Source organism: Sinocyclocheilus rhinocerous, unplaced genomic scaffold, assembly GCF_001515625.1.
Source record: "Sinocyclocheilus rhinocerous isolate Xijiao unplaced genomic scaffold, SAMN03320098_v1.1 scaffold1938, whole genome shotgun sequence".
Classification (NCBI taxonomy): Eukaryota; Metazoa; Chordata; class Actinopteri; order Cypriniformes; family Cyprinidae; genus Sinocyclocheilus; species Sinocyclocheilus rhinocerous.
The window spans coordinates 2,057,836-2,072,046 of record NW_015629065.1 but is presented as its reverse complement, the minus strand read 5'-3'; the positions used below and the strand labels follow the sequence as shown (position 1 = coordinate 2,072,046).

Here is a 14,211-nt window from a genome sequence, read left to right as displayed (position 1 = left end):
GTTTTAATTTTTCTGGACTCCTTTTTAATGGTTAAATTACATTTTATTAATCAAAAAGCATGTCTAATTAATTAAAATCATGAAACTTAAACAATTTAACATCAATTTATTAAAAGTTTAACAAAAATGACGTTTAGGGCCCTATGAAATGTTTTATTTTTTCCAACCTTATGTTTTATTGTTACAAATTCTGTGTTTTAACATGTCTAATTATTTGAAAGCATAAAAACAAGTTTCATTTATTCTTACAATAGCCTTATGATTTTTTCCCTCAGAAATTCTGTGTTGTGTATTTAAATTTTTTAAGGCATAAAACAGTCATTTAATTTATCTTTGAATTAATGAAAATTAAAACATTTTATTTTTTTGGAAAATAAAGGGGATTTAGTATTACAATTAAAACACTGAAGAAATATTGTATGATTATTCCTTAAAAATAAGGTTTTAATAATTTTAGTAGTAGCCTGTTACGTACATTCTACTGAACAATAGTAATATATTTCTGCCGCAATGTCTTCAAGGTAAACCGAACTTTTATTTTGGGGACACTGCACTCTATAAACAAAACATCTTTTCATACTTCTGTGAATGGTTCACATACAACTCATGAAGTTCTAAGCATACCTTAACATTTTTACCTATTGTGGAAGAATAGCTGATTGTAACGATCACAAACAAACATATTGTGAGATTAATGTATCCCTCAATCTTACAAAGTGATGTCTAACGTGATCTGTCTTTTTCCTCATTAGGCACGGTGTGACGCATCATCATTTGAGAGCGTCCGCTGTACGTTCTGTGTGGATTCGGGAGTTTGGTACTATGAAGTCACGGTCATCACCTCTGGCGTCATGCAAATTGGCTGGGCAACCAAGGACAGCAAGTTTCTTAACCATGTGTGTTTCTGGTTATGTTTAGATAATTATGCTTTCTTTTATTTTAGTTGTATGTTCTTATATTTACATGAAGTGTACAGTGTTTATGTGAATCAACTTGAGTTTTAGTAGTGAGAACATGTTTGTTTGTTTGTTTGTTTGTTTGTACAGGAGGGTTATGGGATTGGAGATGATGAGTACTCATGTGCATATGATGGCTGCAGGCAGCTGATCTGGTACAACGCTCGCAGTAAACCTCACTCCCATCCCTGCTGGAAAGAAGGTTTGTGCAGAGCATCCTGTTCAGCACCCAAGTTCCTCAATGATTTGATGAGTTCCTATTTAGTGAATGTAATCATTTTAGGGAAAACTTTAGCAAAGTTTTCTAATAAGTGTTCACTGGGCTTTCTAGGTGATGCCATAGGCTTCCTGCTGGACCTCAGTAAGAAGCAGATGATTTTCTATCTAAACGGACACCAGCTGCCTCCTGAGAAGCAGGTGTTCTCCTCCGCCACGTAAGCAAAGCTCACTTCCTACACCGTAAAGCAAATGCAAAAAAATTTTCATGGAGCTTTTTGAAACTTGCTGTACCTTGTCTTAGGTCTGGCTTCTTCGCTGCAGCCAGTTTTATGTCCTACCAACAGTGTGAGTTCAACTTTGGAGCCAAGCCCTTCCGCCATCCCCCCTCCATCAAATTCAACACATTTAATGAGTTTGCCTCGCTCGCATCAGACGAGAAAATCATTCTGCCCAGGTTTGCACTGTTTATTAGATTTCTGTACACAGGGCAAAGTATCAATGACTGTTATGTGGATGTGAGTAATGCATTAGTTATCCTAAAGTAAGTGACTCATACCATTCATGCACATGAAATTGTTCTTTCTCTGTCTTATTATTTCAGACACAGGCGCCTGGCTTTGCTCAAGCAGGTTAGCATCAGAGATAACTGCTGCACCCTCTGTTGTGACCAGATGGCAGACACTGAACTGAGACCCTGTTTGCACAGGTACAAAGTTCAACATAGAGAGTCAGTGTTTACAACACTGGGTTTATGGGTAAAGGGATGTGATGGAGTCTCAAGAAAGCAGGATTGATGTGCTTGGATGAATTGGAGTACATAAGAACAACTGTTGCTTTGAGAGTTAAGACATTTAAAACATATTTGACATTTTTATACTATATTTAACCCTTATGTGTTTAGCAAAAATGTGCAAAGTAAGATAATAAAACAGTTAAGAATTTCATTGCAGTGTGTTATAAATTAATCTCATAGTAACATGATATTTATTGTTATATTGCCTTTCACAGTGGCAAGTAGCCAATCATTGTTCATTAACTGTGACATAAGAAGCCTACAAAGTGCAACAGTTGGGTTCCGGAAGTAAAAATCCTATTCATTTTCTTTAGGGGAATTGATTTTGGTTCATGGCGTACTGTATAAATCTTTAACAAAGACTTTTTAAATCCCTGTTGAAAAAATGAATGGGAAAAATAAAAAAATAAAAGAAGTGAGCATGTGCAATGATATAATGGTACTGTGCATCCCTAATAATATGTCCCTCCATGGGGCATTTAAACCTATTGTTGATTACGGTTACATCATCTCTTTGTGCTGAACAATGTAGTCATCTTCTGCTTCTCTGTCATGTCTTCAGTGGGATTTGCATGGAGTGTGCCTTACAGCTGGAAACGTGCCCACTGTGTCGCCAAGACATCCAGACACGAGTCAGACTAATTTCCCATGTGTCCTGACATCAGCCCACCAACCCTAGATGTGGACTATCCCCTTCAAGCTTCCATCCTGTCCAGTCCCCACTGTCTGAGAGATCAACCTGACCAATCAAATCATGATGCTGTCTCAGGATTGGACGCGGCAGCGTGGACCTCTGACGGATGGAGTAGACCCTCCTTACAAATGGAGGGAAGAAGAGAGAGAAAGTAGAGAAAGAGAGAGAAAACTATACTGTTGCACTCCAAGGATGCCCCAATCCGAGGGCTATTGAAGAAACCAGGAGGTTTAACGGCTTCTTACCAGGAGGTTTAACGGAATTTTTAATCTGCATTTCCAGGAACAGATAAAATATGGAACAAATGCATCTATTGCATACTGATCTGTCTTTGAGTCTCTCCCCTCAAGCTCTGGTCTGCTGTGTGTCGCTGTTCAGATGTGTTAAATATATATGTGACTTCTCTCTTTTTTTTTTTTATTCCAAGTTAAAGTCTCAGCAGGAAACGGCAGCAGTGTCTTAACCACTTTGTTTCCTCTAAATGTTCATGTCTGCCTCAGAAAACCCATTATTCCGCTCCCTCAGACTTGATTGTACTTGAATCTGTTCTGGGTTGATTGCCCCACATTCTAAATATGATTGCAAAACGTCTTGATGAATCAAGACACTGTGATTTTTTTTTTTTTTTTTAAACAGTATTTTTATTGATGTATGATGCAAAGTCCATTTAGAAATAACCCAAGCCAAATTATGTTAGGTAAAATGACAAAATTGAGTGAGAATTGATTCTATCAGAGTAAAAGGCATCCCTTAAATGCGGTTTGGGGAAATGTCATGTGTTTTCTGCCCTGGTTAATGCACATATCAGTGTCCTAATGCTGCTGACGCTAAATGTGAACTTTCTGAAGTAGTTACAGAGACTAAAATCTCCAACGCTCCCAAAGATAAGAGACTATGATTGAATTAAGAATCTTTCATTTTCTGAATTGTGATGTTTGTAATAAATGTCTGTTTTATGTGTTGCACAGGCTTTGTTATCTTTAACATTTACTCCTTTCAGCTGTGATTTGCATGAATTCCAAAATCCAAATGCGCCCAAGAGTTAAATGGAAACTATAGTGATCTGTTGAGAATTGCGTTTTTGACTGAACAATGCCTCATAGCCCCTAGCATGCTCACATAACTTCCGTCTTCACATAATTTAACCTAATAACCTCAAGACTGTAAAAATAAGGTAATGACGACTTCTTTTTATACATCCTTGTGAGACTTTAAAGCCACAACTGTGAGATAAAGTTGCAGTAACAGAATATAAAACTACAGTTGTGTCATATAGATCTTGTAATTGAAGCTTAATATCTCACAATTGTGACTTTCTGGTTCACAAAAAGGTTATTGTAAACTCTCAAAATAAGCTTTTTTTCCCCACTCTGAGGCAGATACAAATGGGTAGCAATAACAAAAACATAAGTCACATAGTCATATATATTGTATGTACCGGTATGTGTATATGTATGGGTGGGTAGAGAACGTCGTTGGTGTCGCCGTTTGTCTTCCTGTCCGTTAGGAGGCTCCACACGCTTCCTCAAATAATACACTTGTTCTTCGAAAGGAAGTCAGATCGAGTGTGTTGCAAGTCTTTTGCAGGAATCCTTTAGCAGTAACTCGAATTAATCACTATTATCCATAATTTTTTAAATCTAAAAATAGTCTTAGTATGTACTGATCTAGTCAGAGATGAAATAACGTATCAGCAAATTCATCGATTTATCGCGATTCATAGAGCAGCAGGACTATAACTGAATATCTACGCAGGTAAGATGGGCTTCGCATCAGATTTAGTGTTTTCATAAAAATTTGACAAATGTCGCAAATATTAAACGTTTTAACAATAGACCTTAGTTTAAAAAAAATATATAAAAATAAATAATAGTTGAGTAACGTTACATGCAGGATTTTCTGGGCAACCAAAACTTAATTGCATTGTGTCCTGCGATATTGTAATTTAAGATATTTTAAATAATGTTTGTTACGCCGTTCATTTAGAAAAAAATAAAATGTCGTGGTCGAAGAAAGCTGGGGGCAGACGACCACCACCAAAACACAGTGGAGGAAGGTATGTGAGACATCTGTATAGTGGCTGCTGTGAGCTACTGCATAAATATGTTCAGAATTAATATGACGATTTCAAGCTAGGCAACTCACTAGATTTAAACCCACAACCTACGTTTTATATTTCTGGTGTTATGTTGATCATAATCATGTAATTTGCTCCATGCAGTGTCTCAAAACCTCCCAGACCATTTCGAAGAACACCATATCCAATGAGGGAGGACAGAAAAGATGATCATCCAGAATCTGACAGGCACGTTGAATATGACAGAAGAGAAAAATTTGATTTATGTAGTTGACAGTGCAATACTACTGATCTTTTCCTGGCTTTAAGTCTTTATTTTTCACATATCTGTGAAAAGATTCTCTCTTCTTCTTCTTCTTTTAAAATCTAAACACCTTTTCCTACCAATCTTCCTTCAATTTTCAGCTTTGAAAGCTTAGATGAAGGGATTGACTACTCTAGCACTGCAGACTATGAGCATTCACCACATCAGTCAACTGGTATGATTTTTCATGTAATAAACAACGTGGTTTCTCACTGCTGCTGTTGTGGTCATTATGAGAACTTTTTCATGTAAATGTGTTTGTAACAGCTGTTTCACCTGAAGAATATGAGGCAACAGTTCAACACAATGCCATATACGAGAGGTTCTTCCAGCAGCTGCATGGAGATGGTGCTAGACAGCCTGCAGACTGTGTTGTCTTGTCGGTGAACAACCAGAATGTGTAAGTATACTCTGCAGGTAGCAGTCAAATTCTGTTGCAGTAAATGTTTTTATTGTGTGAAACTTGCTTTCTGTTTTAAACTATCCTCCAAACTATTCCAGAGTTTGCACTTACTGAAAATATGGGACTTGTTTACCTACATTTTGTGCAATGCTGTTAGTTTTTTTTTTTCTTTCTCTGTTGTGTGAATGTGCTTCGTTATTGTTAAATGTTAGGCTGATGGGATTCATCAGGGTTAAGATCTGGAATCCGTATGTATCCAGAATCATCCTTGATGGTTAACAAAAAAAAAATTCTGGTGGATATTTTATTATTATAAATCATCCAAAAACTTAAAATGTGCCTTCAAGTAAAAGAACAACAACAACAAACTTCCTGTATTTTAAATGTTCACTACTATTTAACAAAAGTCTCTGGAATGCTCTTATTCTTTACATTTCACTGTCAGTTTAAAAAAAAAAATAAATTAATAATTTTAATTAACTTATTACTATTTTACACTGCGAATCCAAAAACACTAAACATGATACATCAATCAATAACTGTTAAAATTAATCTTTGAATGCAACATTTTGGCTAACTCTAGATGTTGTCTCCAAAAGAAGTTCATAAAAAATAGTGCAAATCTAGAAAAAAAGTCAATATGTATGTTGTGTAAATTATATTTATCCAACAAATCAAATGCAAATGTTTACGCCCATGTGTTGCATTCAACATGGTGGTCTTTAGAGACCTGCCTCCAATGATCTAAAGTTTAATTTTAAACATTTTCATTTAACTTTTATAATCTAAGTTTTCTATTCCACATATCTAAAAAAAAAAGAGATAATAAAAATACATGTAAAATGTTACCCTAAATGTTGAATACACATTTTCAAAATTTGTTTGGTCTCAAAGAGTAAAAGAGTGTTTTTTATTTATTTGTATTGTGTGTTTTCACTCTCCAACAAAAACGTTCACTGAAATATGTCCAGAAATCATCATATTTAAAAAAAACTGAAATCACTTTAATCACATTCCTTGTTTATTTAGCCAAATAGCTTCTTTAAGAAGATATTCAAAATGTCCAGTAATCTAAGCCATATTTCTAAACAAAACAAAATGAAACAAAAACACAATCTATGAAAACATGAAAAACACAAACAATGCTATTATCAAAAAGTGAATGCAACTTTGAAATTGAACGTTTCTAAAATTCCTTGACTGGAAACACGTACCTCTGTTTTTATTAATACACAATGAATATGACACAAACAAAACAGACCGTCCCATTTTTGCCATCCAATAATAGATCTTGGCTTAAATGTGTTTGATAGAAGTGTTTCACATTTTATTAAGATCCATTTTACAATGTTTTAATTTACAAAGTTTTTGGTAAAACATTAATATATATATATTTTATAATATCTGTTCACTATTAAATTTGTGTAAAGTTATGCTATTAATATTAAACTAACTTTTTGCATCATGTTTAAGCTTAATATTTATCACTTTTTATGTTCTTCAAAGCCTGATGACTCGCACCCTAGCATTTATTTGGCTAAAACAAATGAAACAACTTAATTTTCAACTATTTTCTAATATGTAATACACTTTTAAAATGCTATTTATGTTGGTTTATTGATTTGTGTGGCACATTAAAACTTTACCCTTTCATTGCTGCATATATTAACGGGACCACACCCAAGACCCTCACCTCCTGCCCTGAAGCATGGTGCTCAATAACCAGATCTCTTCTTCTTCTTTCAAAGGGATTACCCCAAATCGATAGGCCAGTGTTTGCAGGAACGTGGCCTCTCGGTGGAAATGCTTTACCTGCAGGTGGAATCAGGCCTGACGCGGGCCCTCCAAGATGTCCGCTCCGACGGTTCCCCCTTATGTATTCTCGTCGAGCAGACTAATGTAACACTCTCCTCGTGCACAGTAATCATATTTTCAGAGTCCCTCAAAAGTAAGTTCCGACTCCCACAATCGATCTCCCAATAAAACCAGTTTAAATTTACTTCAAACAACAGTGAAATAACCTTAAACAACCTTGACTTGGTGGTGGGCATTTTTACACTCTTTGCCATATAATGAACAACAAAACAATAATCAGTATTCTGTGATTACACTAAAAGACATACATTTATGTATTCTGAAAATGCACTTTCAAAACATTCAAAAACGTTCAGAACAGTCTAAAAAGAGAATTCATTTATTTATATTAACTGAAAAAAATATCAGATAATGACTCCAAGCTTTTGAATGGTATATAATGTAACTTACTTTTTATTTATATATAATAAGCATATATAATTAAAATGTAAGTTATATTTTAAATTATACAGATTTTATCATATATTTCTAAACATTATAACATTATATTTTTACTATCACTCTGTTCCTTTCCTCTCCAGTAACTTCCGCAGAGGTGGGCAGTAATGTTGCTCCTGTAATAAACAGCCTGCCTCCAGGGTTAGGAAAAATCAGTGTTATCTCAACATAGGACTTTGCAAAGAGGCTGTTGCTAAATATTGTGGCAGTAAAAAGCTACACTGGACTAGACAAAAAGCATACAACCTTTGTTTGTGTAGAAACATACTTTGACATGAAATGGTAATGAAAAGCTTTTTCTGGGATTTATTTACCAACATGTACAAAAAAAGGAAAGAAAAAATCTTTTTTTTTTTTTTACTGCATTGTGGGCACATCTATGTTTCACAAGTTTCCAAGATCTCAAAATTGACATGCCTCCAAATTAAACCGTATAATAGCTTGTAATTTTGAAACAAATTTTTTCTTTTCCATAAAAATAAACAGTTTTGAGTGGTCAGAATAAATTAGGCGTACTTTCTTTACAAAAAATGACATTATTATAATAGATTTGAGTACAAATGTTTTACCAGTCTATATATTTAAAAATGTTTGCACCGATACAGCCAAGCAAAAATGTATCAGTTGTAGTGCTTGACACAAAATCCAAAAACAAAAACAAACAAAAAAACATCTAAAAGATGGTGGGTTTGACCCTCCGCATAACATTAAAATAGATGAAATGCCCTCAAACAACAGACATGCTTTCATTTATTTCTTTTTTTAGTTTTTTTAAATCATTATTTAAATTAATGCCCACCATTTAATTAAAAAAACATTGTTAATATTAAAATAGTTTAATATAATTACTCAAGCTTTTATTCCTATAAAACGTCACCTTGCTGGTTAGTTTAAATTTTTTAAAAGCTGGAATACACTTTTTACACATTTTATAACACAAGGCATCAAATAGTTTCAGTTAACACAGAAAAACTGAACACACACTAAATGACTGAGTGTCACACACTACCAGACTTTCACGTCTAAAAAACAAACAAGCAAAACAACAACAAAACAAACTTAAGCAAAATCATAAGTCCTTTTTAAACATGATTAATTGAACTGTTACATTTTCTGAATGTAGTCATTTGCTATTACGCAATGTCATACATCAAAACTGAATTCATAAAAATACATATGAGTTATCTCATGCACAATGCCTTCCTCATATTAAAAACCTTTAAAAGCAATCTTATATTAACTTCTACTCTGCTAAATGTCCCTTCTCCCAACATTCAAGTGTGCTCATGAGTGTGTCCTTTGAGTGCATACTGAATTTTAATGTGGTAATTGGGTTAAGCAGTGGTTGCCAGACTGCAGCGTGTTGCTGATGAGGTAGAACTCTTGTGTGCACTGCTTAGACTGCAGCAGCTCACACTGAGCACCATATGCAAGCCCCTTCCCTCCTCTGGCTGACCCGTCCTCTGCCTCTCCACAGTTCATCGAAATATGCCCAAAGAACAGGCCTTGGAGTTTGTGTTGGTGGAGTTCAGGCGCTTGAGCGGTTCGCAGCGGGTGCTGGACCCCACGGAGGCTGCGGCACGGGCGGCTGAGCTGACGGAGGACTATCTGGTGCGCAGCAAGCTGGAGCGGCACACTGTTCCCTCTGCCACCCGCCACCTGCTCTTTCTCCTGGCCGAAGGTTTGCACCTGTACCCAGAGGAGCTCAACACACTGACAGAGTATCTTCAAAACCGCCAAGACCATCTGCAAGGTGAACATGCTTCTGTGTCCTGGCCTAGTTACATTCATATTGTGTTGTCTTTATATGTGTGTCTTAATTCTCAGCATTATTATACATTTTAATATGTGATATAATGACATATGACCTCAATATGTGATAATTACTTATGACCTCAAGTTAGATGCATTTATGATTGATAAAATGCAATGTGCACATTGTACATTGATCGATTTATTTTGTTTATTTATTATCAAATCTGTTAATTATACACATTACATATTCAGTTATTAGAATATGTAAACACACACACATATATATGTATATATATAAAATTACTATACACTACCAGTCAAAAGTTTTTAAACGCCACCAAGAGAGCAGGCAAACCCACCCTCAGGGTCAGGAGATACACCCCCAGGCCATCACAGGGGATTGCAAGGTTTGTTTTTGGGGCACAGGATAAAATACAAAAAATATATATACATATGTATATACTTGGGGTATCAATTTTTTACTTTAAGAAAAAATTATTTAGTAATTCACTTTTTAACCTGTTTATGATGCTCATTAATAAATTTAAATGCAGTATTCTCTGTGTTTCCAGGCTCATATCCCAAGACGAAACCACCTCCTTTGCTTTCAATGCAAAATCTAAAGCCACCTTCCCACAGATCAGCTGCCCCCCATAGTCTTTTACCCTCTCGGGCCTCTTCAGTCTCACACAGTTCTTCATTTAGTCCCCCATCTAGAGGGCCAGCAGCCCCTCATAGTCTTGACAAGCCACAACCTCTGCTTGGCCCAGCACCTACACATGGGCCAACGTCCACCCGTGCCCCTCTTCTTGATACGCCTCTTGGTTTCCCGTCCTCTAGAGGACTATTGCAGCATCCGGGGTCTCATTCATCACGCGGGCCACCATTGATATGTGGACCACCTACGCAGAATGGACCTCGGGGTCCTAGAGCACCACCACCTTCACTCAGGAGCCTTCATATGGGAGCCCCAACAGGTCAGCATCTTCTCATGAAGCCCACCACCCCCTCATAGTCTCGACAAGCCACAACCTCTTCTAGGCCTAGCACCTACACATGGGCCATCCTCCACCCGTGCCCCTCTTCTTGACCGTGCCCCTCTGCTTGAAACACCTCTTGGTTTCCCGTCTAGAGGACTGTTGCAGCATCCGGGGTCTCATTCATCACGCGGGCCACCATTGATATGTGGACCACCTACGCAGAATGGACCTCGGGGTCCTAGAGCACCACCACCTTCACTCAGGAGCCTTCATATGGGAGCCCCAACAGGTCAGCATCTTCTCATGAAGTTCTTGTTATGATGGCTATTTAGAGAACTATTGGTATGGAAGGATCTGTCACTAATTTATTTATTAGTTTTTTTGGTTCCTCTTGTTGAACCTTTTTTTTTTTGTCCATGTTCAGGTCCTCGCCCACCACGACGCCTGCTCCCTTGATTCTCTCAGGACACCTGATTAAATCATAGGCCAGTATTGCCACGTGGGACAGTTGTTAACATTTTGGACTTAGGCAGTTTTATGGTTTATATTTTTTAGGAATTTGACTTCTGTGTTTTCTTTCAGGATCCTATGAGATGTTTAAATATGTACTGGTATGGAAAAAAGCCTCAGTTGTGTTCTCTTTATTTCCACAGGTGTAAGCTAATTTTTAGAATAAATATGAAGATACAGATATATATAAATATCTGTGAGAGATGTCTTTAAATATCACTGTTCTCCGTACAACGATTGAATATATTCCAAATACAGTTTTTGGTGTGAGGCAATAATATGAGACTATTCTGAATTTTGGTAGATTGTAGAAGGTTCTTGATCTCCAGGAGCCAGAGATTTTTATTTTTTCTAATAATAAAAAAAAAAAGATAAAGTGCATAATGTTTTGAAATGCAGTTCTTCTCTTCTGCTCACCAAGCCTGCATTTATTTGATCCAAAATACATTATACATTTTATATTTTAAAATGTAATTAAGTTGGCTTGAAAAAGCCAACTTACTGATATTCTATTTAAGCTGCTTTTTCTTCTTCTTCTTAGACTAAAATTCTAAACGCTACTGCTCCTAGAGCTTTCAAGCTAGAACCACCCAACTCAGCCCAGCTCTTCAGACTGTTCTGACTCGGGTTGCTATATCTTTTCAGACTGATCGGATTTACGGTTTTCTTACGATTAAAAATCATAAAAATCCAATAGACTTACATTGACGGAATGTTAAAATGAGCCAAGACTATTCAAACTCCAACTGTCAAAAATTTAAATCTAAACACACTGAAGCCCATTAGGCTCAATCAAACTTCCCTTCTATGTGCTATTTCTAACCCATTTAAACTCATTTAAGCTTCCACTCTATCTAATATTTCTAATCTATCTAGCTGGTTGGCTAGATTTTTTTGGTTTTAAAGTGGTTTTGGCACCATTTTAGCTGGTCAGGCTGGTCTTAGCTGGTCAAGCTGGGAGACCTGCTAAAAGACATTTTTAAATTTCTAAGGTGTGAATCCAGCCCCTAAACTTAAACTGTTCTCCCTTCTTCACTGAATGCATACCCTTAATAGCTTAATAACTTTTCCAGATAGACACCACCCATCAATGTTTTTTTTTTGACTGGACACAAAATTCTGTGTATAATTCCATGTTTCTGAATGCAAATTTGCTATAAATTAAAATTGGATTGTGCCATCTGACTAGAATTTTCAGGTCATGCCACAAATTTTTGATTGGATTCAAGTCTTTATTCTTTGGAACGTTGTACCTGAACAAAGGGGTTGCTGTCTTTGGCTGGCTGATTCTGGCACCCTTCGTGGATTTTGGCTCCATCTGTGTTACCCTTGATGGCAACAAGTTTTTTGTTTCTCTTTGCCAGGAAAGAAACACCAGAGCAAGATGCTGCCACCACCATGCTTGACAATAGGGTTGAGGTTTCATAGATCATAAGATTGATTAGTACCAAACATAGATTTAATTTTAAATTGTAATTTAGTGATAATCTTCTCCACCAGTGAGCTTTTAACCACTGTGACTGGATCGATGAGTTAGTGAGCTGAACTCCAGAACCAGATCAGTAACATTCAGAAACAAATCATTCAGACCAGTTTTGTGAACTGGATCAATTGATTCATTGAAAAGATCTGACTCAAAAGAATTAGTCATTCTAAAATCGGATATCACAATTTTTTTTATATGCACCCTATGGCTTCAGAAATCTTCAGAAAACATGGCTTCCAACTGTCAAAAATTTAAATCTAAACACACTGAAGCCCATTAGGCTCAATCAAACTTCCCTTCTATGTGCTATTTCTAACCCATTTAAACTCATTTAAGCTTCCACTCTATCTAATATTTCTAATCTATCTAGCTGGTTGGCTAGATAATTCATTTTATTTTTTAATTGCAGTTTGAATAGCCAAGATATTATGCAAAAATTAACCTTTTGTGTCCACTGAAGAAAGTGAGGGTGAGTATATAAGAAACAGGTATTAGGTGAATTATTCCTTTGATATTATAAACCAGACACAGAAACAGGTGTGTGACTTAAGTACAGCATTAAAACAATCTGATTGTTACTCAGTATTATATAATGGTGAGGTTGAAAAATTTATCACAATGCTTATGAGTTTCTTCGTATGGGTGATTTAACTAGGGACATGTAACTATAACTCTGCTTATATTAACTCCTATTAACATTTTTTGGTTTTAAAGTGGTTTTGGCACCATTTTAGCTGGTCAGGCTGGTCTTAGCTGGTCAAGCTGGGAGACCTGCTAAAAGACCAACAAAGTTTATAACAGCTACTATAAGCTTAAACCAGCTAAGACTAGACAACTAGCCTAGGCTGGTTTTAAGCTGGTTTTTGACTGGTTCAGCTGTTTTTAGCTGGCCTTTTGCTAAATCAGCTGGTTTTAGCTGATTTTAACTGGTCTCTAGCTGTTTTTATTGAATCAGCTAGTTTTACCTTGTTTTTAGCTGGATTTTTTTCATTTACAATGTTAAATAACGTTAAAAACATACTAGCATCATGCCAATCATGCTAGAAACATGCTAACAATGTTAGCAACATGCTAGTCATGCTAGAAACATGCTAATAACTAGCTAATCATGCTAGCAACATGATAATCGTGCTAGAAACATGTTGGTAACTTGCTAATCATTCTATAAACATGCTAATAACATGTTAATTATGCTAACAACATGCTAATCAGGCTAGAATCATGCTAGTAACATGCTAATCATGTTAGCCACATTCTAGTCATGCTAGAAACATGCTTATAAGTTTCTTCGTATGGGTGATTTAACTAGGGACATGTAACTAACTCTGCTTATATTAACTCCTATTAACATTTGGTGGATGGAAACGAGAGACTCCTCTTGATCCCAACATCACAATCTACGAACATGAGAATGGAGTAATTTGGTTTGGAAAAATAAGTCACTTTATAAATCTAAACAGTGTCAGACAACATGCTAGTCATGCTAGAAACATGCTAATAACTAGCTAATCATGCTAGCAACATGATAATCGTGCTAGAAACATGTTGGTAACTTGCTAATCATTCTATAAACATGCTAATAACATGTTAATTATGCTAACAACATGCTAATCAGGCTAGAATCATGCTAGTAACATGCTAATCATGTTAGCCACATTCTAGTCATGCTAGAAACATGTTAATAACTTGCTAATCATGCTAGCAGCATGTTAGTAACATGC

General features: G+C 36.1%; 2 protein-coding genes across 4 annotated transcripts in view; both read left to right on the top strand.

Moving 5' to 3' along the window:
- LOC107738742 (RING finger and SPRY domain-containing protein 1) overlaps positions 1–3,278 on the top strand; it is an 18,640-nt gene extending 15,362 nt beyond the window's left edge. For all 3 annotated transcript variants that reach the window (XM_016550572.1, XM_016550573.1, XM_016550575.1), the window contains exons 10-15: positions 753–896; positions 1,047–1,158; positions 1,288–1,390; positions 1,477–1,629; positions 1,777–1,881; positions 2,531–3,278. In XM_016550572.1, coding sequence (XP_016406058.1) covers positions 753–896; positions 1,047–1,158; positions 1,288–1,390; positions 1,477–1,629; positions 1,777–1,881; positions 2,531–2,627 — 714 coding nt within the window. In that variant the 3' untranslated portion in view covers positions 2,628–3,278. The remainder of the gene's footprint in view (positions 1–752; positions 897–1,046; positions 1,159–1,287; positions 1,391–1,476; positions 1,630–1,776; positions 1,882–2,530) is intronic.
- A 910-nt stretch (positions 3,279–4,188) lies between these two features.
- LOC107738764 (nuclear receptor coactivator 5-like) lies at positions 4,189–10,529 on the top strand. Its single transcript, XM_016550609.1, has 9 exons — positions 4,189–4,417; positions 4,649–4,718; positions 4,884–4,967; positions 5,145–5,218; positions 5,311–5,443; positions 7,195–7,394; positions 9,237–9,512; positions 9,844–9,921; positions 10,087–10,529. The coding sequence occupies exons 2-9, from the start codon at positions 4,660–4,662 to the stop codon at positions 10,527–10,529; spliced, it is 1,347 nt and encodes a 448-aa protein (XP_016406095.1). The 5' UTR covers positions 4,189–4,417; positions 4,649–4,659.
- Positions 10,530–14,211: the final 3,682 nt, after the last annotated feature.